We start from the raw sequence: 27294 nt of genomic DNA, 5'->3' as shown, positions 1-27294 counted from the left end.
GCTTTTTGGAGCCAAGATTCACTAGGGACTACTTATAAGCTACACAAAATTAAGTTTCATTTTTAGAAGTTAAATCAGTGCACATCAGTAGGCATCCAACGTGAAAAAAATCTGCACTAGAGCCAAACTGATGCATATAAAAAGTGCTGTTGCTGCCAATGACAGCACTAATGCAAAAATACTGAAAACATTCAATATCTCCCTTTATTCAGTGCAGAAGGGGCTGAGGAAAACTAAAAAAGTACAACATCTGAAAAATCATCCGTGCCCCCTGGAACAGGAATAGCAATTTCAGAGTTGCATGAAATTCTATAAATTCTCCCAGTGGATCAGCTGTAGAAGATTATACAAAATGCAGTATGTCCAACTTGTATCAGCTATGGCTAATCCTCCAACCTGATATTAAATCAATATGCTGCCAATGACAATGGGAAATGCAGTGCAACACGGGACATTAACAAAAAGAAAATATTTCTCTTTAGGGAAGGTCAGATGTTATGGAGGCTGGATGATGATAATTGCAGTGAACATGCTCAGGTTCCAGATTTGTTTTTATTACAGTATGGCTCTATCTGGAGCCTGGCTTTAAGCATGGCAGGCCATTCTTCTCGGTGTCTCTCAATTTTTATTTTAATGTAATGTCAAAAATGGACATTACATTAAAATACATTACATTTTTATTTCAATGTAATGTCAAAAATGGACATTTTTTTCCCTGGAGATTTATAGATCATTCTGATTTGTTTACTTTACTGTATTTGTTTCAGCATTTTCACTGACAAATCCTTTAGAACTGTCCCAAACACAATGCTGATATATGAGTTTCTTCCCATTCTCTGATCAGAGGAGACCATCATATAAAGGCAGCCTCATGATCCTACAGAAACTAAAGATACATCAAACCTCAACTCAGTCTTAAAACCAGTAATACTCATCACTATTTTTAAATTATGCAAATAATGTGTTGCCTACTTTGAAAAGGGTGGAGGGGAAGGTGTAAAGAAGCTCCTTCTCTTTCTAGCTGCATCTGCAAGTGTGTGTTCCACCTAACAGAATTTAGTTTGCTACACGTTTGTACGTGACATTAAAATGACCTTGCTAATTAGTTTGACAGTCTGTCTAGAAGATCATATCCTGTTTCCAACAATTGCCCACACTGAGTGAAAAAGGGAAACTAGGAGATCAGGGCATGCACATTAGGAAGTTTTCCTATTCAAAACTCCTGGCTTCCAGAGGGTTGCAGTTCAGGGGCTTCTTTCTGCAGTATTAGCTGGTCACGGTGAAAACACTTTCAAATAACAGTGCTTCTCTTTTAGTAAGGAAAATATATATAATTTGTATGCTGTCATCATTAAAAGCATCTAGTGAAAGGCTCTCAAATAAAAAAAATATATATACATACAATTCTAGTTAACTTCACATGTTAATTTTTGAATATCTGCTATTTATAACTGACTGGTGACTAAGTACTGTGAACAAGACAACGCAGTTAAAATATCTCTAGAGATGACTCCTGAAAGACAACTTTTTTAATATCTCAGATTGCATACTTTATCACAGATAAAGGCATATTAAACAAGTATAAATGATATTTTCCATTAATACATTCTGTGAAAAATAAAACAATTCTCTTGAATTTCAGCAAAAGAGAGATAAAATAACATGAAGTAAAACTGTGATTTCTTTACTTTATCCACTGTTTGCAGTGTTTTTCCCTTAGTACTTAGTGATAGACAGTAACAGTGCAGGAGACTTGCAGCAATAAAGCTAGTAGTTTTCTTTGTTTTCAGAGGGGAATTCAGTTTGCAACCATGCACTGCTTTTATTAATATCAATGGGAAACTTTTAAATTATTTTAGGTATATCTTTAAAAATATTTAGCAATAAAAATGTGTCAATACAATACAGTCTTGACAGAGAAATACAGCTATCATGGTGCAACTATATCATCCCTTTGATATAATGGAAATTCAGCTCAGGGAGAGCAGAGATTCAGACTCTAAAAGCTTGAAAGAACATTACTATTACCCCAGAATATTGTAGCATCATGAAAGGCCGTGGCTGTAACATACTTTGGCATAATCAGGCCATGACTCAAAAAGGTAAACTTATGTGAGGGGTATGGAGACATCTTTAGCCTTCTCACTAGCATATCCACAGCCTTTTGCTGTGACTCACTTTCCCCCACCCTTCATCCTCCCTGCAACTGTGTTTAGATTTCCAGAATTTAATCCAGAAGAAATCTACAAATATTTTTTGTGAAAAAACAGACATATCACTTGATTTAAATTCTCTGGGAAAATTTATTTTCTCTTCCTTTTAGATGTGCAGATATAAATCCAAATTAGAAAATATATTCCCAATCCTATTCCTTTTTTAATGTGTGTATTTGTTTAATTATATTTTTTTAGAGTTTATTATTTGTATGTCAGCAGTCCCCAGCAAGGAGAACACTGGTTATTCATGTATTGTATATTGTTATTATCTCCCCTGTAAATTTACGAATTAAACATTGTATTTTGCTTAAAGAAATATTTATGGAGAAGTAAAAATAACCCCATATATATGGTATACAGAAAGACATACTGGTGACAGTAACAAATAGGCTAGTTTAATATTTGCCTAAAATTATGAATTCATGACCAGGGCTATCCATTTTATTTTAGTAAGGATGGAAGAAAGAGACTCACTTTTGCTCAGAGGTCACTTCTAAAAAATGACTCAGATTACTAAAACAGAAATACAGTTAGGCAACAAGTTCAGCTGATCTCATCAGCATCTGCAGGACTTCAAGCACATTTGTTTTCAAACAACAAAATGTTTAGAAATTTTGTTTGCATACCTAAAAAGCACTGCTCCAATGTCAAGATTTAGGATCCTTTTTACCCTGTCAAAGGTCAAAATTAGAGCTCCTAGTGCACATATGACACCCTAATCCTGTTTTAAGTCTGCATTATTCTGATCCTCCAGATCCTGCATCACAGAAGGGGATCATGGCAGAGACATCCACTGCCAAGTCCATGCACATTGGTGCAGCCAGAAGCTCCTTGCCTGGATATTCCTGTGATGATCACATCCCTAAAATGTAGGCTACCTCCAGTGCAATATGTGGTATGCTGGGGGTGCTCCCCAGAGCCATGACCCAACAAAAAATGTAGACTAGCATTTCACAAGCAGACATATAGCCTTTCAGTGAAAGGACACATGCCTATTTTCAGCATGAATGACCCAGATGAAAAAAGAGCAGTGTTTACCAAATCCCCTCATGAAGCCATTGGCAATCTGTTTGAGGAAGTTAGACCTGCTCCACTGCTGCAACAAGAGAACAGTGAGGGATCAACCTGCTCCACCTCCCCATGGAAACCACATCTCCCTGACAGGGATGCAAAACACATCAGATCCAAAGGACAGTAAGGAGCCATTGACTCAGTGAAAAGAGTCCTTTTAATTCAGGTAATAAAAGCATGATGGGTTTCAGGTATGGTTTATGAATTTCCTTGCAAAGTCACAAATTACAGTGCAATCAGGGACCATGGTACAGAATTGCCTCTTTTCACAGATGCCATCAACAAATTTGAACTTGTAATCAAATACCTAAAGCTCTTTTCTGGAAGTGCTAGCATCACAGTATCTAACTCATTTGTGAGCATGGGGTAATCCCCTCTCATTGCAATAGCAATGAAATACCAATATGGAAACCATTTTAAATGGCATTGATTAAAAAAATGCCACTATTATCCATATGATATTGTAATATACTCTACTGCTGTTAAAGTAAACTTTTACTACATAGATGGGAAAACCAACTAATTTTATTTATTTTTATAATTTATGAAGTGGATTTCTAATGTTGTCCTGATAAAAAACTTGAAGCAGGGGAGAGGGAAGGAAATGCCTTTCATATACTGTTATGAAAGGATTTCTAGAAATCTGTCAAAAACATGTATTGTGATGTGGGGACATACTGAAAAAATCCAGAAGGACTTATGTCACACCACTTTCCACTAATAGATGATTTGTCATGATATGGAAACTCAAGGTATGGAGCAGGATGTTCAAAAGCGCTACAAGAGAAGGCATAAAAATGTTTCTGGTTTGTTTATGATGTTGTCTTTTATTTTATCTTTTTATTTCAGGTAAGATTAGAGTATTAAAAAAAAAAGTAATGACTGAATTTCACATTCACATTTTCTGTAAAACAAAACTGAATGCATTCTTGGCAGATTAATCTTGGTCATTTATCTTGAAGTAGTGCAGCACCCTCATATTCAATCACGAGATTAGCTAACCTGTTGATGCTGAATGCTTTGCTCATTAGGTTGCTGTCTAGAGACATTGAGTGCAAACATTTGTCAAAATAATTACTAAGAACTTTTCTTTACATGTATGCACAGCTAAAAATTTACTAACTGTATTTCTGCTTTAAGAAAAAAAAATACAATCTTTACAGATTGCAGCAGATATGTTACAAGAATGCTGCTATCAAGGTATCTTTGTTCATGGTTTAAATATTTAAGATGCTAAGTCTCAGAATTGCAAAGAGTAATCATAAATATGCTTTTTCAGACCAGGCAGAGATAGTAATATTTACTTCTTAAATAGCAGTATTTTTCCATTATTAGACCTCAAAACACAACTAATTAATGGCTCATATACTTTTTATAAAACAATTCTGAAGTGCCATAAACTTTGATGAGATTGCTTCAGACAGTTAAGTGAGCAGGATTTGGCCCTGCTCTGTCATATCCTTTGCTGGATAGAATACAATTGATTTTATGTGTTTGCAGGCATGAGCAGAAAATATATGGTGACAAATTGGAAGTTGGTAGCTGCCCAGACAAGGCTTCTCTAGAATATGCAATATGGCTGTATTATTTCTGGCACTATCATTTTGCTTCTGCATGCCATATACAACCATATTGTTGCAAAATTGCGTATGGGGAACACAAGATAACAGAATTTGTTGATGAAAAAAATTTCTTAATTCTAATAGGAAACACTAACAATTTGGCTTCAAGCTATACATAGTGTATACTATAAATAATATTTGAACACGGCTTTACTGTACACACAGCAGACATTGTGACTACCAAATAGGAAATCTGTATAAAATTTGGAAATACCCTTTGAAGTCTATTCTTTGAAGACAGTACTTTAAGTGAAATGAGCTTATTTATAAGTGCTTTTGTAAATGCTTTTATGGGAGACACATTTCAAATAGCTTTAAATATCATTTCCACCATGCCACTCTAGCAATTTGAAATAACTATTTATTAAAGAACTCTTTCTCTATTTAGTAAATGAGATAAAGTTAAACAGTAAGATACATTTCATTAGCCTGTAATAAAAAGAGCATTGAAGACAAATGTTGTTAAACACACCAATGTAATTCACATTGAATTTTCTGCTGCGGTTTAATATACAATCTGTATTTTTATGTACTGTATCTGACAGCTTCTAAATTCATTTGTTTGCTGTGGTTCCTTTAAAACATAAATTACAGGCAAGTTTCAGTAAATTAGTTGATCCAAATAATCTTATGAACTGATTAAGCTAGAATGGTATTATTAATTTAGACAAAACTGGCTCCTCTCCATCCCTTTAAGCCGATCTACAGAAAGGCCTACCTGGATGTTAGTCAGAAGGGTCTCTATGGAGGACAATCCATCGGGGAATAGAAAAGGAGATGGAAAACCCGGAGGTAGTGGTTGCCCATGCCCAGTTAGAGAAAGTTTGTCAAGGCTGTCTCTTGCGGTTGGTGTGGAGAGCGGGGTCTCATCTGTATGTGATTGAAACAAAAATATAGAACAAGTTACGCTTGTCTGTTTTTATTAGACCTCAGTAATGGCTTCCCTAGTGGTTTCCAGAACATTTATTGCAAATTGGTTCCTGCTATCAGGAGAAAATGCTTTCTGCTGAATTTTCTTTAATGAAAAAGCTGTGGAGATACAACAAGATAACATTAATGAGTAACTTTATAAGCCTTTTAAATGCAGTCTCTAATGAGACTGAGTTTACAGTGCCATAGAATCTTTTTAAAACAAATATTATCTCACATATACTTGTGATAATATATTCAGGCTGACTTTATGGGCACCTTCCCAATTATCTCATTTTAGTTTGTGTTCTATTTGGATTGACAATAGAATATTTTCTAGCATGACATATATTTTGTATATGAGAAGTATTTGAATACGAGGCTTCCCATACAATTAACCCTTCCCGCTCTTAATGGCTTCACTTACAGCTCAGATGATTTTGCAACACCAAGAAAAGCTCCTCAATACATTTTTCATCAAGAAAATACACCTGACTGCCACAATTAAAACATGCTCTAAACAGTACATGAAATTAACAGCACGGTAACAATCACTGGCCCAATTTTTTTTAAGCATGGACATCTTCTAACAATTAGTGCTGAACTCCTTAGTAGGATCTTTGTAAAAATCAGATCTGATCGCTTCTGACACCACAACGGGAAAAACTTGTTCAGCTTGAAGATTTCTAAGATTAAAGTTTCACAGATAATCTGTGAACAGATTAAGAAGTGGAAAAAAAATACCAACACCCCCCCCCCCAGTTAATAGAAACTTCAATAACCTCTTTTGTGGGTTTTTTCTTTTTTTTTCTTTTTTTTTTTCTTTTTTACTTTCTGGAATATTTTTAGGCTACTGTTGATATGATATAGAAATTTAGGTCAATTTCTTTGCACCAGATGTTAATCTGAATTCTTCAAAAGGAAAACTATCTATACATATATATATATAGATATATGTATCTATACATACTCTTCTTACCAAGGGCTCAGTCATTAACTGACACATATTGATGTATCTCAGTACAATGTAAGGACATCAGAATGTACCCCAGCTTTCATGCAGATTCTGCACAGCTGTATGATTACAAAGGAGTTTGTCAGACTCACTTCCTTCCAGTTTGGCTTTGACCATTGTAAGTTATGTACCTTTTGGGGTAGTCAAATTTCTCTTTATTTATTAATTATAGTTTCAATAATGGTTTTACTTCTCTATTTACTTTATCAGGTACATTAAAATTGTATCTGAAAGTTGATCCTAGTTGCCTAAAAAGAGCTCTCTCTTGAACAGAATGCAGTATTTTCTGAAATGGACATAGTCTTGGACCACGAAAATTAAAATCTGCAGTAACAAAAGGTTAGAGTGTTGATGACCACAGGATGGGACATTTATAACTCAAAGTCCCAGTTCATTCCAACAGTCCCCATCACCATTCCTACAGATGGAAGCAACCTCTATTAACCACACTCAGGTGCAGATTTCTTGTCCCATCTCCTCGCCAGCTCTGTCATGCTGGCCAGTACTCACAGTGCTAAAGGAATAGCTTTTCCTACCATGTCCTTCCACAGAACTACCCAAACAGGCATTTGGACATCTGCTGCTGGGTTGGTACCACTCAGGTCTTTTATAGCCAGTGGAAAGAAGCAGATGCCACTTCGAGGTCCATCTGTGAACTCGCACAGGCATCAACTGCAGGAAAAGGCAAATCTTCCTCTAGAAGATTTCTGTCTGTTGACAGTAAGAGAAACCTAGGATGACCACTCAGATGGAAAGATCTGCTCTTGGGGAGATCCTATACTGAGATCCTATCCTCTTCCTACTTCCCTGTGGCTCAGGCTGAGGACAGAGAACACAAGGAGTAAGACTGTTCCTTATGCCCTGTTTGTCACAATTCATGCCACAATTACTGCTTTTTCATTAAGTCATCATTCAAAAGCTTTCCAATTTGAAGTTACTGAAAGGAATTAATGTTGACTAAGGAAAGCTTCAGACCTTTCAGAGTCATAAAGGATTTTTTCAGTTATATTTAAATTTTCCAGTCATGTTACAGAGTGCTGAGAAAAAACTGGCTCCTGATCTCTGAACCATTTCCTATCTACCTGAGATTCAAAGCAGGCTCTGAAAAACATACTATGTGGATGTATCCTCTGTACTCATGCTACCCCCAAAACAGCATGAACAGCTCTGTAGTATTTTTGTAGTAACGTACTAAAATTTGGCCCTAAATATGACGATTTTAAAATATTATAGAAATGTTCGCCACATCATTAGAAAAAATGAATTATATATTCCTGGTATTGAAAACTAGCTTAGCTCAACTTCTCCACTCTTATTCTAGTGTGAAGAATCATTAGCAAATGGTTTCTTCCAAACTGCTGCCAGAATTCCAGAATTGTTATGCTTTCAATAATCAAAAGCAATACGCCAAAACTTAAACAAAAATAGTTAGACAATATATTTATAAACAGTCCATAATATTATTTAATAGCTACAAACTTTTTTCCTCTAGTGAAAATATGGCTTCCCCAAATGATTTTAATGATTTTACCCAAAATAAAGAAACAAAAAAAAAAAAAAAAAAAAAAAAAAAAAAAAAAAAAGAAAAAAAGCCTCTTCCATGTTACATCCTTAAGTTTTTTTTTTGGGTAGAGAAGTTTTTTTTTGGGTAGAGATTTCTTTGTATCAGTAGTTGCAGTGAAGGTATTGCTCTTGCACGATATAGCAGGAAAGAGTCGAATCACTAGTATGCAGGGTGAAGTTGATTCATATAAATGAGAAAGGAAACTGAAAAGACATCATTTTCCTCTAGGTTTGCCAGGAAAATGGATCAATGACCTGCTTTCTAAGACTACTTGGAATCTTACTGATATTTTAGGTCTCAAATTGTCAAAATATTTTAAGATATATTAGATAAAACTGACCCACTTAAAAATTCCGTAAGCCTTAATTAACTCAAAAACTGCTCTTCCATGCAATGGCTGAGATACAGAGAGCTCCTAACACAGACCTTGTAATATAATTTAAGCAAGAGATCAATTTTTTTACTGTATTACTACTTTACAATTTATTTAATGTTATGCTTGGTGTACTCTGTGCATGCTCAACACATGAAGCTTGCAAAGATTTTTTAACAATGTGTGGCATGGTTTTGCAATAGGCAAAGAAACCCAAAAAGTAGTAGAATGATATGAATTCAAAGTAACATCCAAACCATTATGTTATAATAGATAAAAGAAACAAATTTACACTGAAGGGTAGGACTAGAGAGATGAACTTACTCTGAACTTGTTTTAATGAAATATCAACTCAGAAAAAAAAGTCAGACTAATGTGACTTTGTTTTCTTGATGTCCCATGTGAAATAAACTTTGAGTGTGAGTATGTTTGAAACAGAGAAAATGTACATATTATACACAGGAAGCATGGATATTTGTGGATGTGAGATAAGCGATGATTGAAGGAATCTTAAAAAAATGCATTTTTAAGAAAAACCACACTGTAAACACAGCCAATTAAAACATAACCACATATCTTAGTAGCAAAATAATATGACCTCTTGTTTTTAAAAAAATTTAAAATACTTAATTCCTGCAAAAGTCCTCTTCTCTCTAAGGGATGAGATATCTTTTGTTTCCAAATAATCATTAGCCTAACATCTTTTAAAGTGCTGCAAAGGAACTACTAATGCTCCTCTTAAACTACTGGCAGAGCAATGCTGCAAAATGATGGGCCCTTGCTGGGAAACAGAGATTTGGTATTTTCAGTCTAAACACATCAAAGGAAGCGTTAGAAGAGAAGTCAGGGCAAAAGGGGAAATAGGGTCAATCTACAACTCCATTGTCAGAGTGGGGAGTACAACAATGAAAAGAAAGGGGGAAAAAAAGAAAGAACAAGGCAGAACAAAGAAGTGTCCGGGCCTGCCTTGGTTTGTGCTGGGAACTGAGATGTTATAAATTAACAAATAAACAAGGATAGGACAAGCTGTTACCCAGGCCTCTACAGTATCCAGGCAGAGATGAATATGTGTCTTGACATATGAACTAAATCACCATAACAGGCATGGCTGAATGAGACACGTATCTTTAAAATATTTGTAAATGCTACAACCACTCCATCCATTGTTCCTCAATTTCCAAAATTCACCTGGTTTTGTTCAAACCAGATTTTATCTGTAAACAGCAGCTGGTTTGGGCCAAATAGAACAAACATATTTCACTGTATTTGGTTTGTTGCCATTCTGTTTTAGTCTTTCACCAGATAACGTGGAAACAGACATCCTGGAAGCTGTGACAGCTATTTAAACAATAATAGATGAATAGAGGTAGCCATTCTCTTGTCTTTGTTCTTAAAAGCAAGTAGGATAAGTTCAGACTAGTCACCAATCAAACTGGAAAATATTGATATTGCCAGGATTTGAAAGCAAGCAATAATAGCTGGCTGAAAAAAAATACTATACAGATTACTGCCATTCTGTAATCATGTCATGCTTTTTTTGCAATGCATCTTGAGGCTTTCTGTTCTCTGCAAAATATTCCACATGTATTTTTCCTAACACAGGCTCACTCTTACCATTTGGATGATGAAAGAGGATTCTGATTCCACTTTTTATTACCGTAAATCTGGTGCATACATTTTTCTACATTGTAGAAACAATCTATTCCATTTGGCTTAGTATTATTTTGGTTTACGTTGTCAAACACTCTTTAGGACAAAGCTTTATATTTCACTCTTCAATGCTGTTAGATGTTTCAAGTGTGAGAAACTTTTCTGTTTTAATTGATCTGTAATTCTTGATTTATATTAATGCAAAAGAACAAGGGGTCCCATAATCTCAATTGAAATATTTAATAGTTTCAGGCAGATAAAAACAAAGAAAGAAGTGAACAAATAAATAAAATCCTCTGGACCAGTTTCCATACAATTTGGCTGCTTTATAGATTTGGTCATTCAAGATTAACCCCACATGTAACTGGGGCCAATGCAAGATGACTGTGAAAGATGTTACCAACTATAAAAGGAATGTACTGAAACTCTTATGAAACTCTTATAAATATATCAGAACAGTTATATGTATATACATTTTATAAGAGTTACACATATATATACATAAAACTCCTTTTATTTTTTCTTTTTTGATTTACAATTTATGTACTTCTTTTTATACAAACAACAGTTCTCCAGGACACCCAAATACTCTGAAATTATACCATTTGCAACTGTGGCAGCTGGAAATCAGGAAGGAATATCAAATATTCAAATAGACTGACTGACTGGTTAATGCTTCTGTAACACTTCAAAGAGGCTGGTGCTCTCACAGTTAATAATACCATTGCAAATGCTGTCCATTGAGTTTTGCTTCTTGTACTGGTACGTTTGCTTAAAGACTTTGGGAGTAGAAGATCTCTAATAATGAAATATGACTAAAAATTAAAAACCTACATGGAAAGGATCACAGTTATTAAGTTTCTTGAATATCTACGTTACACAAATTGGCTTTGCACCTGACACAGTTGCATATATTTGTGCAAGTAGGCCTTACAGAACCCATCCATCTTTGTACCAAGTCTACCATTGTGGCCCATTTTCCCAAGTGGTATGGCTTCCAAATATGTGCACCTTCCCTTGAGGTAAAGAACTACACAGGAATAAAAGGACATAAGAACTTCATTTTATGTGTCCACTTTGGAGGTAGGTTCAGGTTTGCAGGACTTTCCCACCAACAGTAAGACTCATATTTCCCAACAATTCTCTGAGATTTTAACCACTGAAAAGTTAATGTACTAACTGGATGCTTTTTCCTTTGTGGAAAAAAAAAATCAATTAATAAATTTCCAGTATTTCTTTAATCCTTCTAAAGAACATGCAGATTTAGAGATTATCTCTGCACATCATTCTTCACTACTACACAGGATCATTGAGAATACTGCAGTTGGAGTTGCCTCCATAATGGCAAATTAGAGGCAGATGGAGAATCAGTTGAACAAAACTTTTAGGATCAGTCTGTCTCCAAGGTTTAGTGTTACCCCTTCTATGCTGATACCTTGTAAGCCAACTTACCTATAAGCATAGAGGGGGAAAAAAAGGAATAGATTGCTGGCTGGAATAAGGACATGGAGGGTTGGAAACAGAGAGGACTTGACAAAAGGCAGGGAGTAATCAAGAAGTGAGGAAAGAGAAAGTTGAGATTATAGGGAAGGACACTCATGGTGGCCAAACACTTTGGAAAGGAATAATAGGAGTGTGATTATGAGGTGAAGGAGGAGAGAAAAAAGACTGCCCAGGAGAAATTTATATTGACTCAACAAGAAATAAACAAAACAGCTAAACTGTTGTTTTTCACATACAACAGATTTTACACAAATAATTCTTGTGGTATTTCACGAATTTTAGTTGAATGTAAGTGACATTTACAGCTGTCAAAGCAAATATATAAAACACATTCTCTAAAGATGGCATATTTTAATTTGTTAAGGAATTATGGATACAGCATCACTAAAAATGAATGGAATGAGCTGGCATATATATTCAAAAAGCAAAAATGTAATTAGTGGTGATGTTCCAGCTGTGAGGATTTCTTCAGGCTTTTTGGACTAGATCAAGTTGAGTTTATTCTGCATTTTACATGTCCCTAGGAGGGCCTCAGAGTCAATCAGCACAACTTATCTAATTTTCTCTTTCAAAAAAAGGATTATTTTAATAACCTTTATCTTATTTTGCAGCCTATTACTGGTTAGGGCTGGGTCAAGCAATATTGGCTTATTTATTTATTCTAAGGATTTCACAATATTCTAGAATAAATTATCATTCCTATTTTTAAACAAACATATTTTACCATAGAATGGAATGTTAAAATGCCAATGGTATTTCTGTTCTGTGTATTTTGGCATCATAACACATAACAGACAAAACAAAATTACATGGTTTCTCTGTCCCCATAATAAAAAGTATCCTGTTTACTCACAGATTTTTTTCACATGATTTTTAAATGATTGATCACAAAAAAAGAAAGAATGGGATAGGCAGGGATGATTCTGTATATACTATAAAACACATATAGCTTCAACACCTGACAGTAACAATCATTAACTCTGAAGAAATTAAGAATTTAACTCTAAATTCCTAAAGATGAAATTATTGCTAAAAGATGAAATGATTGTTAAAAAGCTATTGTAAATATTTTTATTACATTTTCACAATATATTAGTATAAAAAGAAGGCATTTTGTAAGTTTATGACCTGCAGTTTTTAACTGTAACAACTATGCCCATTATTTCTTTTTTAAAGATCCTTATACGATAATGGCAAGAATCGGATGCAGGGTATGGCCATCTGTGCTTTGGGTGCTGTAAAAATAGAAATGTATTTTACTGGTTTATGTCAAACATCCCAATTAGTACTCTGCTAACTCCACTCCACCAGCCAGGCAGCAGAGTGCTAAAAACAATGTTTCTCGGCTTTGTAGCAATTCTATGAGAACTGCTTAGATGCATATATGCACACAGAGGGCTCTGCAAATGTGTTTCCCTACAGGTTCACAAGAGTCCTTCTCAGCTTCTTCCAAAGTTGCATTGAGGGGTGACCATGAACATCTATGCAGTGAAAGGATATTTGGTTAGGAAATCAAACCCCAACGTTGACAAAACCAGCTATTTAATCTCTTTATTGTGCTGGCTCAGAAGCTGGCTCCCTGATCATATATCCAGCTTTCCTAATATATGCTGAATCAAATGATCAAGCCAAGTATTTTCAGTCTAAACTAAATTCCTGATTAACATCAAACTTCAAATTAGGGACTGGACTTTAGGGCTGCATAATGAATGTATTGTAAACTAAACCTCACATTTTCAAAATTATGGACATAAATATGCACATCTCAACTGATAGAAGCAATACACAAAGCAATGCATCCACAGTATGCATACTTATTTTTGTGCTGCCCATTCCTCCCTGTAACTGCCTCCATATGGCTACTGCAAAATGCAGAAAAGAACATTATGGACAATATAACAATTGCATTTTGCTAGATTTTATTGGATCATTTCAAGGGCCACATGATTTGTATTAATAATCCTCTGGACATGTTTCATGAGAGTTTAAAAGCATCTATTATTTGGGGATTTAAGGTGCTTTAAAAATAAGGAATATCAACAATATTAGCATTTTTTTCATTGTCATCTAAAATAACAGCACTCCTCTTTTGTAAGTGTAACAGTAGTAAGAAGGGAGTTTTTGATAAGAGCACAGCTGGTAACTTGTAATTCTCTGAAGATGAAGGGTTTATGTTAATACCTGGAACTGCATTGTATTCACACTACTTTCCTTGGTCTATGTTCAGTTAATATTTCTAATATTCATTCTCTTCAGGAAAAAAACAAAAATCCAGTGTTTTCAAGCATTCCATATCTAGCCATGTTGCAATTACGGGGGCCTGAGTATTAATGCTCCTGCTACCTTGTCACATGGCACATGTTCTTGGTAATCTGCTGACAGCATGAATCAGATGCCCAAAAAGAAAATGAATATATGGTAATGTGTCTGAGCAACACTCGTCAGCTGTCATTCATTCAGCAACTCATAACCTGTCCCATACCCTCATCCCCAGAGTGCTGGCAAGCAGATGAGGTTGACCAAGCATGCTTGGCATCTGGTGTAAAGTGGCAGCACAGAAGTCAGCAGTACTGCATTTCACAAATAAATATGTTGGAGAAGTTCAACAGAGAAGGCAAAAGAGGTTTAAACACTTCTCATTTATGGCAACTTATACTGCTCATCTGTCCCAGCAGAAAAATGTTTATCTGGTCAGAACATGTAAAACTGGATATATTGATTAATATAACTTCTTTGTTTAAGTGAATATTCATACAGAATACTTTCATGTTTCTTTTTATGAAAATGAGAAAATTTCATATTTTGATAAATACATAAAATGTCCGGGGACACTGCTTTTTGCAGAAAAAAACCCAAACCAAAACAAAAAATATAAAAAACAAATATACTCATATTCTTTTCATTTTTCTGCAAGATCATATTAACTGCCTGTGATTTTAGTAACATCTTTAAAAAAAGGTATACTAGCAATTACTCTAATATTCAGACTTATAACACAAGGACCAGTGAATATGATGACCAGCCTAAAATGCACAACAAACAAGACAGAAACATATTAAGGAAAGCTGTTCCTGAGATTTTGCCTTGCCAAAATTCCTGCCCTGGATGTATTAGTGCAAAGATGCCAGTAAAATAAAATAATCAGGAACCAAATCAGATGGACTCAGCTGACACAGCTCTATGGGGCTACTGGGCAATAGGTTCAGGAATTTGTGAACCTACAGTGAAAAGCTTCAAATGCTTTGGAAATGCAGGGGAAGGAGCTATGCTTTGAAAACAAAGTACTGAAGGGATCGTGCTGGTCCAGGCCTGCAGTGAGCCTTCTGAGAGGTTAAGGGAACAGGTGTTCTAGCATCAGTAGTTCAGTAGAGTGTCCAATCTTTGCCTGAGCACACAAACGGCAACACACACTTTTTACAGAAATATGTGATCTAGTAACTCCAGGTCTTAACTCTCTTCACACCTAATACACCAAGTGTTACTGAAAACAAAAGGATGTGAAGCATCCTGTTTTGACAAACCCTCACCAGGAATGGTACAAAAGGAGTGGGCTGTCTCAATATCATGAAGCAGAGGCTTCCTTTTTGCAGCTGAAACACCAACATTTGCATAAAATAGTATATTTAACTCACTTTTTCCAAATTACTACACAATATTTTTTGTAGCAGATATAATAAACACCCTTAATGCTTCTATCTATGGAATGGTTCCAGTACTCAAATGCAAATGTTGTAGACAATAATCGATGTACACAGTTTGGATTATATGGTTATGATATCCTAATAGAAATTTGGCTGTCTGCCTATGGGAGTTCAATATGAGCTTCATAGTTTACAGCATCAGAAACAATCCTTTACAATATTATAGCCACATTTCTCAAACCATTGGCTATACATTATATCCTAATATCTGATTTTCACAGAAATCCATAATAATAAACAAACAAAACTCCAAAACCGCAGAGTGCTCAGAAACAAAATTCAGAATGAAAAGGCATTTTACATCTGATATGATTTATCTTGCAATTCATTCATCAAACATCTGCAACAACCTGCCAGAACAAGTCCATTAGTGAGATTTCTATGGCATTCACTAGCTTGATGCTCACTGATAGAATAATGTAGAAGTTCTATCTCTAATGTTTTCTGCTCCATTTCAGGCATCTGCTTTAAAGTGAGATTTGGCCTGCATATGTTTTCATGTCTTGGAATATGTAATTTATGCTAATATATCAGAATACATATTAGAGAACACCAAAAAAAATCCTTTATGTATTTATGCATTATGAGTCACAATCAGCACTGATTTAAGATAAAAAATAGTTTGGAGTCATCATGTAACATGGATCAGTTTGGTTTACATTAACTACAGAAAATTAAAGTATCCTATACAGCAAACATGCCATACACTTGCCAGTAAATTAAAATCTTTTTTTGGATCCAGTTTAAAACCTTCATGCAAATTAAATATTTTGTTCAGTCTTTTATTGGCATCATATCATAATATCAAGGAAATATGCCTTGCATCTCCACTATAGGGCCAGCTCTTCTTGCTAATTTTGTTTCAAAACTTCTGTAACTGTTTCAATGTTTATGCCAATAATGTAATTTAAAAATTCTTTATTTTAATCCTGAAGCAATTATAAATGTTATGTAACAGAAACAAAACACAAATCCCAAGAGTGGTTCAAAGGTTCTCTAAGACTTTGCAAAATTTATGTATGTGATAATTGCAAATAAACAAAACAGAAATCAAAAGATCTTTAGCATTATTGTACTGTGAAAACAGTTACTGCCTAAACAAACTGAAACAGACTGCTCAAGCTTTATTATCTCAACCTGATGATATCATTATATATTCAAGGATAATACTTTTATTCTGTATCCCAATAACAGGTTGGCTTTTAGCCTGTCTAGTAAAAAAAACAACCCAAGAGCCGCATCAGGAAATGACCACCCTGCATGGTTTTGTGAACTCCTGCACCCAGAAGATTGAGACAGCAACTTAGTGATATTTTTTGTTCAGATTTTGAAAAGGAAGTCAGTGCTACTGATGAAAGCTGGTTGCATACCAAATTCTAGTACAATTACAAAATATTTAGCACAATGAGTTCAAAAGGTAAAATCCAAATCCTTTATTTTCACGATAACTGTCTTTGTCTTCTCTTTGTCCTAGCTGTTCCACAACTCAGCTGATCCTACTACTTCCTGCATTTTCTTCTTACCTCTCAAACACTTTCCTCAGTAGCACTGATTGATTCTGAAGTGTCTTTGTTTCAGTAGTTTCTTCCACTTTCAAGATATGAAGAAATTAGTTTGCTTGTTGAAATTGCAGGACCAGACAAGAAAAAAATGCAATTAGAGAAAAGGAAAAGACTGTGACAGAAATCTGAAGGGACAAGTCAGCATAGATTACCTCTCTGTTTACAGAATAAAACACATCTTGACTTCTTTTCTCCTTATTCATTCTCACATATAAAACTCATTTTCTCATATAAAACTGTGAAAACAAGATCTGAATCATTATTAAAAGAGGTAAGAAAAAAAGAAAATAAGATCTTAAAAATAAATCTTTAATTTATGCTCTTTTTTTACTGTATTTTATAAAATCATAGCTGAAGTGGTCCTGATTGGATTTTTGCTTTTTTTTTTGCCAAAAAAACCCAACCCAACCAAACCAAATCAACCAACCAATCAACCAACTAAAACTAAAGAAAATATAGACACGTTCACATGGGAACATGCAAACATGTAGGAAGGTTCAACATTAGGTGCAGTGGTTGGAAAGATTTTTCTGTCCTACTTTACTATGTCTTTTGTCTATGGAAGAAGATACCACTATGCAACACCACACTCTTCACAGAGGGACTAAAGTTGAATCAATGACCTTATCCTATGCTTAATTTCAATTCCTCAAAAGATAAGAGTGCAGAAGACATTTCTAAGTCCAGGAACTTGCCTCACAACTCTTGCACAGTGTGCTAAATTTGTTTTTCAGGTTAAGAACAGGACGGAAAAGAAACCCAAGGGAACGTATTCAGAGAAACTGCTTTAACCCTATCACTATTTTTGGATGTTCTGTCTTTGTACAGCATTAAGGGTGGCATTGTACAGTCCCATTATACAACAGATGTTAAATGCTAAGTAAAAAAGTCAGTTGTAAATGATTGATTGTCCTCTTTACTATTTCAAAATAAGCCCTGATTATTTATATAGTTTTGGTCACTGCTTGAAAGCATTATATAAACCTAAACAATTGATCCATTTTTCAATGGCTTTTGTGTGTAATGTATTATGTATGTTTTTACATTCTTCTGTGTAAAAGGCCCTGGTGTACAAGAAATGTTTAGAGTTTTGAGTGCTCCACCCAGTCCATATGGTAGGTTTGCTCTGTGTGTGAAACCTACCTTTTTCCACCAGGTCCATATGGCAGGCTTAAGCTAGCCAGGGCCTTCTATCCTCCATAGGGGCCATATGGCAAAGAGAGCTCAGTGAACACTCATTGACCTTCTATTAATGTTTTACATTTCTCTAGCACATGCAGACATATATGAACTGATCAGATTGAGCAGAAAAGGGTTGGCTCCTGAAACTTCTTTAGTCACATAACCAGTACACCTATGACAACAGGGTAATAGATGTGCAATTTTTTTTTTTCAGTTTTATTAAAAACCTGAGAAGTCAAATGTAAAATTTATCAAATTATTTGATAAACTCATCTAATACTTTAAAATATTTTGACAGATTATTATTTAATTATGTTAACAAACTGGTACACATTAATACTGATATTTCACTACTAGTCTTTAATAATACCTTACCAGAACGGAACCAACTCCCTTGAACCCACCTACTAACAAAGGATGCATGCTATAGATAGTGAAAGTATTTATTTAAAGATTCAGCTCTGTGCTGCCCTATTAATAGCATGTTTTGAACAGGCTACTGCTCTCTTACTGCATAAATGAACTGGCAATAAACAAGAGAAAGAATAACTCTATTGACACTAAACCACATGCAGAGCGTCACATGTAAATAAGTCACATGTGAATAAGTTACTATTTCTTCCAGGCACAATACCTCTACTCTTAGTAGAGTAAAAGGAAGAAAGCGTGTCTGAGAGTCATAGTATCTTCCTTCTACTGCCTGTACATTTCCTGAAAACGTAGAATAAGATGTCAGAACATGAGTAAAACAGTTGCATTGGGTTGTATGACAAGGCACATGGATTTAAAATCAAATGAAAAAAAAATGGCAACTTTAAATCGTAATCCGTACTTTCAAAGCAATTATGCTAAAATTGATACATTGTTCTAATGTTTACAACTTAATCCAAAGCTTTGCTGTAATTCTGAAGTAATTTAGGAACCCTCAGCATCTTATTTATACAGGAAAGATGGAAGCAATTTATTACATGTTTATGAAAGTTTTATTGTACCTACAATCTGATGTAAGAAATGTAACAATATTCCCCAGTAGTAGAAATTTTACAAACAAATTTTACTTACTTGAAACTCAGAACATTAGGAAATATAAAAATGATAATATATCATTCTTATTCACAGGATTTATAGTGCTTTCATCTGGCTTCCTCTTGTTTCAGTTCATGTAAATAACCTCTAGGTTGTCACATGAATATTCAAATATCGCAAAGAACGATCAGTGTTGAAAATAAATATCATAAAGAATTCAGAACAAGCACGCATGTACATGCTCTCACAGTTTATTTTTGTACATAGAATTTATGTTTTGCTCTGCAAACAATCAATAAAACATGGAAGAGTTTTCCACAAAGAATTTATCTTATCATTTCAAAGGAGCCAAATAATAAGAAGCATTTTAAGAAACTAGAAGTATTTTATTAAAGAATAAAAAAGGCTAACTACTAAATTCATGCCTCTTCCTCCTATCCTCCTGTTTTTGATCACTGCCAAATACAGCTAAATAATTGGGAAAAATAAAAAGGATCAATTAATTTCAAGGGTTAAGAAACACGGCCCCAAACTCTTTTGACTCTGACTTTCACTGTAGGAAAGCCATAGTACCTAGCTTTAGTATTCATTTATCCCTTTTGTTTCAGTAGCTCTTTTTTTCATGTTCTCTATATATTGTCTTTTTCATGTTCCATTTCGGTTTCCAAATTACAACGTATAGGTACAGACTTCTAATTTTGAAGGATCTGTCTATTTGCATAATTGCTCATGAAAGCAGATATACAGAGCTCACTTTGTGGTCAGTAGGGTTTAGGGAATGCCTAAAAGAGATGAAGGGTAGAATTCCACTGTCTAGATTATCCAGTGTGCCATGGAAGAAGCACACTATAGACAAGGACCTAAATTCTCAATACAATGAACAAGCGAAGGTAGGTATCCATCAGCTCTTGGACAGTACCTAAACTTTAGCAGCAAGATTCCCCATTTTGAGGCTTCTGCGTGCACCATCTTCATTCCATTAATCATGCGAAGAACTAAGAGGACTATTTTAGAGGCCCGTGTTTCAACAGTATAGATCCCACCATATAATTTGGAATGTAATAGAAAGGAAGATACATTTTTAGATAAATAGAACAATCAAATGTTTATTTGTTTAATGTAATTTAGAGATGGAGAATCTAGTCATAATGAAAATTACTATGCTCCTAAGATCCTTATCATGTTCGTATAGCTCACAATTTCAAAGACATTCTTATAAAAGTATAAATTGTAATCTTATTCTTTGTACTTTCTTACTGAATCAGCAGCTTTCTCTTTCAGGAGTACATGTTAAATTAATTGATCATCTCAATTAAATTCTTTATACATACATATAAAGTAAGAAAAGCTACGAACTTGAATTCATAAATATAATTCAGTGGGATTTTGTTAAAGTTTAGATGTATAGATTTGTATTTGAAATCCTCTGAAGGTTACAGGGTGAAACCTTCCAACAATATCTCCAAGTCTTCAGGGACCAAATCCCATTACGTGGAGTTCAGTGAAGAGGGTAAACACTACCATAAAGAAATACAAATTGCACATATTTCCCATTTAGCCAGTGTCACAAAAGTTCACCATTTAGAATTCTAACCAGTTAGGACTTATTCTTGGAGGTCAAGTACCTTGTGAACCTTGTCATCTCACTGATGACATCATATCCCATCCATCAATTCTTTCAGGAGCACACTTGCCATCTGCTCAGCACGCTATAATAACTTATTAGACATATTCACAGGGTAACAATCTGTACAATGACACTGTTATCTTAATGCTGGCACATAGAGAGATAGCAGCCATCGTTCCCCTGTCACAGCACAATTACTCTACCTTCTAACTTTAAAAGAGAAGTTACTTTGATATTTTACCTTCCTATTAAATCACTCAGAAAACAATGAATTCTCATCAGATATATGTTTAGGATTTTGTGGAGTTTTTTTGACTGGACACTGATAAAACAAGGCTATGGCACAAAATACTGAGTTCAGTTTGCTATAACTACTTTTTACCTTGAAAGTTTCTGTAGTCATGACCATCCTTTAGAGTGCAAAATAAATAAAAGCACCTACAATACAATCATGTACATACAAGCAGCACTGAAATCCAACTTAGTCTTTGCAAAAATATTGACTTTCTAGATCTAATATTGCTTTTCATCTACCTGTCTTAAAACATCTATTCTTTCTAACAGCAATTGCTAGGTAGAAATAAAATATGCAGCCAAAGTGCTAATACTAAGCCTTAGCACTTTTTGAAATCTAAAAGCAATGTGAAATTTCATAGATGTCTATATATATTTCTGCAGCTTTTGTAAAGCATGTTAATACCGAGCATGCTTAGCACAGCTGTTGTCACAGCACTTCTGACTAAATAGAAGTCCACTATAAATCCCCCTTGACCTCAAAAAATATTTTCAGAAAAAGGGCAATATTTATTTTGCATTACACAGGATTCATCCTCTGTTCCTTCCTTTGGCTCGTCATTTATTCCAGCTTACACTGTGATCAACATTGTACTAAAATAAAGTCAAGTACAACAGCCGCTCTCTGCCCATCAAAACTCACAGACGTCTGCCAAGCACTTGTAACAGCTGGTGTTACATTAATTAGTTTAAACTATTTATTTCATCCATCTCCAGAGCAGATTGAGCAAAAACATTAGAGATTATTCTAGCATCTGTAAGTGCCCTGCAAACATTAACCAACCAAAGTTAAAATATTAGTCATTAACTTACAGTATATGCAAGACTCTATACATTTATTGTAAATTTTTTTTAAAATCTGCAGTTTAGCATAGCTCTAAGAAGTTTTCTTTCACTGCCATTTTAAAAATCTGAGCTTAAACTTTTATAAGACTTTGTGCCCATAAAGTTTCTTTCAAAAAAAAAAAAATTATTACTAGAAAGCTATTATAATTCCTGGCAGCATGGACCATTAAGCAATATATGACAGGGACTGGGTGACTCAGTGGATTAGTCAGAGGTTTTATGTCCACTGTTGGAATCCAGCCCTAAATACGGTGATCAAAACAGTGTTATCAAACGGTTGTAAAAATCTCAATTAAAATCACTCCTATAGCATCTACTAAGTTTTTAGTGGACAACATAATAGTTCTTTCACTATTGACAGAGTTCTCACAACTATCTTTTTTCTTTTAATAGGCTGAGAATGGATGCTGGCAGAAGAATGTTGATTATAAGAGGTACTAATGCCACATTCTCTACTGAAATGGCTCAGAAACAGGAGCCAATGCAAGGATGGCAGGAGTAGGCTCACAGCCACTGTCCGTGGGCTCACCTCCATCAAAAAAAAAGCTTCCAACCTTGCTCAATGAAATACTTAATGTGAGAATACTTATTTTTAATGCTTAGGGCTCAAAAAGGAAATTAAAGTCCTTTGCAAATGCTTAAGGGGTAACTCCTTCCTCAAAGAATTCATCTGTAAATAAGCACAGAGGGAAGCAGAGGCACACAGTTGTGAAGTGCTTTGCCCAAAGTCACACAACAGGTTATTGGCAAAGCCTGAAAAACAATCTAAATCTCCTGACTCTCACCTCGTTCAGGTATATTGCTTCATGAGTTTTCCCAAACAACATCAAAATCCAGTAGCTCACTTGCAGAATAAAAAGCAGGTTCATGCATATATAAAGTTTATTAGAATCAGACCCTTATATTTTAATGTCCTCAAGACTGATGAGATTTTTTTTCAGAATTATAACATTAAAATGTATATTGTAATGATAATTTTTAAAATTTAGTTACTGAAATTAGCATTCAATTTAATTAAATGCAGCTAAAAAATAATATTCTATTTTATCAGTTTGGAAAGCTATATCTACCCTCAAAATATTTGCATTTGCAAACAAAATGAATTAACAGATTCAGTTTCACTATCTGAACAGTAAAGTGAAAAAAGCATTCTGACATTTATGTTAAGAAGGAACACAGATCCTGATGCTGTGATATTTCAGCTCTTTAAAGCTCTGACTGGCTTGCTATGGCTTCCTGTGGCCATGCAGAAATGACTTCAAGTGATGGAAACTGAAGTAAAAGCTATCATCTATATTCACTTTTCAGTCCTATCCTTTCTCCCTGAAACAAGATTTTTTTCTCTTTTTGGTTCATTCATTATATCTCTCTTTCTCTCTCTGCATGTGTGTATGTGACTACATGCATGTGTATGTATGCATGCATGTACCTATGCATATATTCAAGATACTTACTGGGATTTTTACCACCCACTGCACAGTGGCTCTTCTGACTTACTCCCCCAGCCAAAAAGGCAGGGGCATAGTTAATGCCAGACTTGCACCAGACCATGCAAGTGAAAGTGCCAAAGCATATATAAGAATGGCCTCCTCAAACAATACTAACAGCTCTTTTTCATGCTCACTCTTTATTGGCCTCGACAGACAGCAAGAGACAGACACTCTTTTCTATTCTTAGGTTCTTAGAATTTATAACATGCTACATCTGCCACATATCTGTTGGGTTACATGGGTTCTGCTATTCAATTATCCATTTTTATTTTTATTTTTAGTACAAGGACCATTGTTGAAATAACTTGTTGGACAGCCTGTTCTTAAAAGGCAAAACTCACAACAATCACAAAACTTGTGATCAGATGAGACAGTGTTCTGACTTAAATCCTCTCTTAGAAAAAAAATTATATTACCCTAGTTCTCCCCACTTCTAAAAAATAACCTAAAAAGGTATACTGAATCTCACCACAGAATAAGAAACACCTGATTATTTAACAAATGCCCTTCAAATGATTAATTTTAAAAGCTTGTTTTAACTGGGGTTCTTAACTAATGCTAACTTAACTAACAGATCACCAGGTTCTTTTTTCATTTACACCACAACTGAGGTGTAAACCAAGGCAGCAGGGGCCCTCACAGAGACCTCAACTCCCCCTTCAAATTGAAAGAGTACATTTCTTTACAAAATCTCTGTGTATAAAAGATTTCTTGCATTCTCATTTTTTTAGTTAGTATTGCATGCTCAATTTTTATTTTCTAAATACAACTCCAATATAACTCAATTCAACAGGAAAATGTTAACATGCTCCCAGTTCAATATTCTGCTTTACCTCTTGCAGTTTAAATGTATAAAAGCTAGTGGCCAATTTGGATTTTTTTTTTCTTCCTCTCTTTATTTTTCATTGTAAAATTCTTCTTTATGCAATAGCAAAGTTAATTGCTAAACTTTGTTACAGAACCCTTTGTTCTTGCTGAAGTCACTTTGCTTGTCTCTCCTACTGTAAGGACACCAAATCCTAAAAGCTGGCAAGAATGCATATGTTTATTTCACCATTGCTCTGCAATTACTGAATGCCACTTAATTATAGCAACAGATGCTCGAGTGTAGGAACCAGAAAAATCAAACGCCTCATTTCCAGGTTATTTTTTTCCATTGCTTCTGCCAACAGCAGATGTGTGAGCCCCTTGTGCTCTGGCGTAAATACTTATCAAATCCTAACAGGTCACCTATGTCACAAACAACATTTCAGATGCAACTGTTTCACCTGATAATAGGCTCTGAAAATAAAACTGTGAGCTGTAAATACAATGTATTCGGAATGAAATGCCATAATGTGAAATTGCTTTTTCTCCAGCTACAACAGAAGTCCTTGACAGTTTTTGGCAGTGATAAATCACCCTCCCATTAATTGTCTCCTCTCTCATTGTGAGGTGAGCTGCTAAAAGGGGCAGTCAACAAAAATGACTTAAAGGACAAATTTTGGCAAAAAGACAATGAAGAAATCTGTCATTGCTAAGCCTCCAGTAAACTGTCATGAAACAATCAAAATATATGTAGCTGAAGTGTTTATGTCTTTGTTAGAAAGGTTATAGGATGACAAGTTTATAGTTAAAACAGGAAGCTTAGAGGGACCAAACTTGCAGGCCCTTGAGTCACCATTTCTCCGAGTGTGTTCTTTAAAATGGTATGCAAATCCTATTAGGGCTTCAGCTTACACCGTGTTTGATAGTCTTAACGACCCTATTTTCTGACTTTTCTCTCCCCTCACCCCAGACAACAGAAAGTCCCTGTGAAGGCACGGCACTGGCTATAGTAATTCTTGCCCCCAGTCTGAAGATCCTACCTTTCAGTGATTTAAGCCAGAGAAAAAGACACTTAGCACCGCACAGACTCCGACCTTTCCTTGTAACCCCTCCAGCTCCTGGTGTGCTAATCTGAGCAAGACCCTCTCCCTGAGTGGTTTCCATGCTCCGAGAAGCAGCTTTTGCTTCCTGCAGAGCAGGCAGCACTGCCAGCACCCACGCGCGGGCCCAAGAGCGAGGCGTGCGAAGCGATGTCTGCTACCTTCTCCTCAGAAATGGCACTCCCCATGACTCAGTCACCTCGCCTGGCTCCCATCTGCAAAAAACTCTTCCACACTGCAACTCTTCTACAGACAGAACAAACCAGAAGCTCTTGCCTCAGGATTTTGCTCTGTAGGAGAAAGAGTTCAAAATTTGGCACTAATTTAAATTTTTTTTTTTTTTTTAGGGCTGCTAATATGTGAAATGCAGGGAGATGGCTACCAGTCTTTGCTGCCCTCAGACTGCCTCCACCTCAGGGGCATTCAAACAGCAGATGGTATGTTTAAAGACCACAGGTTAGCCCTTCATGTAGGAGGGGTAGGGGATGCTTGTCAGATCCACACCTCCAGAAAGGGCAACATTTCTCCTTTTAGAAACAACATGATGCTGTCACTTTATAATTAAGGTTGTTGTTTTTTTATTATTTCATTTGATGAGACTGGGAAGGGAAAGTATTCTGAGAACTGAAAAAAAAGGAAGAAGAAATTTCTGTTTACCTGTCAGCAGATGGTTGGAAATTTACCATAAGCAAGGTTAGAAAATGATTTGTTACTAATATGCCTGTCAAGGGCAACGTCTGGAGTTAGGTTTTATATTTATGTTTGTAAGAAAATTACAATATAAATATAAATGAGTTGCATCAGGTATTTAAACTAGACTGGACAGGGCACTAGAAAATATATGTCGGGAACATTTCCCGCACCAGCAGGAAGATGAACTAGGTGACCTAGCATGTCTTTTCCACCACAGACTCCTACCATTTCTGTATTAACCGAGGATGATTGATACCAAATATCCCTTTATGCTACTACCCCTTTTCATTTTGCTGCATATTTGTATGCTTCTGGGGGAGTTGATATTTTAGGAGAGCAGCTATGGGGAAGTACTGAAGGGGATTCTTCATCCCGATGGCTGAGAACTGAGGAAGGTCACACAATAGCTTGTGTAGCCATAGCAGCTTTGTTGTCATGGCATGAGAATCCTATGCCAGTTCTTCTACTTTTACAAAGGAGCAGTCATCTAACATTGTGAGGTGTTTAATGTAAAGCCTGCTTTTTTGACATGGTTATCACAAGCTATTTTGTGTCCAGACATTTACACAGACCTTGTGTTATCCGTGATTTATCCCCAACCCGTGTTCCTCAATTGTGCTTAAACATGGTTATAGTTGTAGTAAATCATATGTTGAAACACACAACTAGAAGGAAGGAACCATATAGTCATCACTACCACTGGGACATTAAACAATAATACTCCACTGAGCACCAGCACCATCAACAAGTTTCTATCAGCCTGGTCTTGCAGTCCTAACACAGGTATGTCCCCTTTCCCCTCATCTCCATCTTCCATTTGGAACTCTTTCAGCAGTCACTTAGAGACCACATTATCGGGTCTCTGCAGTCTGAGAATTATAACCAGCTCAAATTTAAAAAACCAAACCAAACCAACCAACCAAAAAAAGCCCAAGTCTCAACATACACTTTGGAAGAATACTCTGAAATTTGCCAGTAAATTACATAGTTTGTCTTCAAAACTGAAAAAAACATAGTGACAAAGTCTATATGAACATTATATT

The 27294-nt window shown here is 35.4% G+C and overlaps 1 protein-coding gene across 6 annotated transcripts in view; it reads right to left on the bottom strand.

Annotated features, from left to right (window-relative positions):
* Nucleotides 1-27294, bottom strand: part of DACH1 (dachshund family transcription factor 1) — a 352148-nt gene that overhangs the window by 44029 nt on the left and 280825 nt on the right. For all 6 annotated transcript variants that reach the window (XM_077173622.1, XM_077173620.1, XM_077173621.1 and 3 more), the window contains one exon: nt 5628-5779. In XM_077173622.1, coding sequence (XP_077029737.1) covers nt 5628-5779 — 152 coding nt within the window. The remainder of the gene's footprint in view (nt 1-5627; nt 5780-27294) is intronic.

This window comes from Agelaius phoeniceus, chromosome 2, assembly GCF_051311805.1.
Source record: "Agelaius phoeniceus isolate bAgePho1 chromosome 2, bAgePho1.hap1, whole genome shotgun sequence".
In the NCBI taxonomy this organism is placed as follows: Eukaryota; Metazoa; Chordata; class Aves; order Passeriformes; family Icteridae; genus Agelaius; species Agelaius phoeniceus.
Note: the sequence above shows the minus strand (reverse complement) of the source record. Positions and strands in the feature narration are given on the sequence as shown.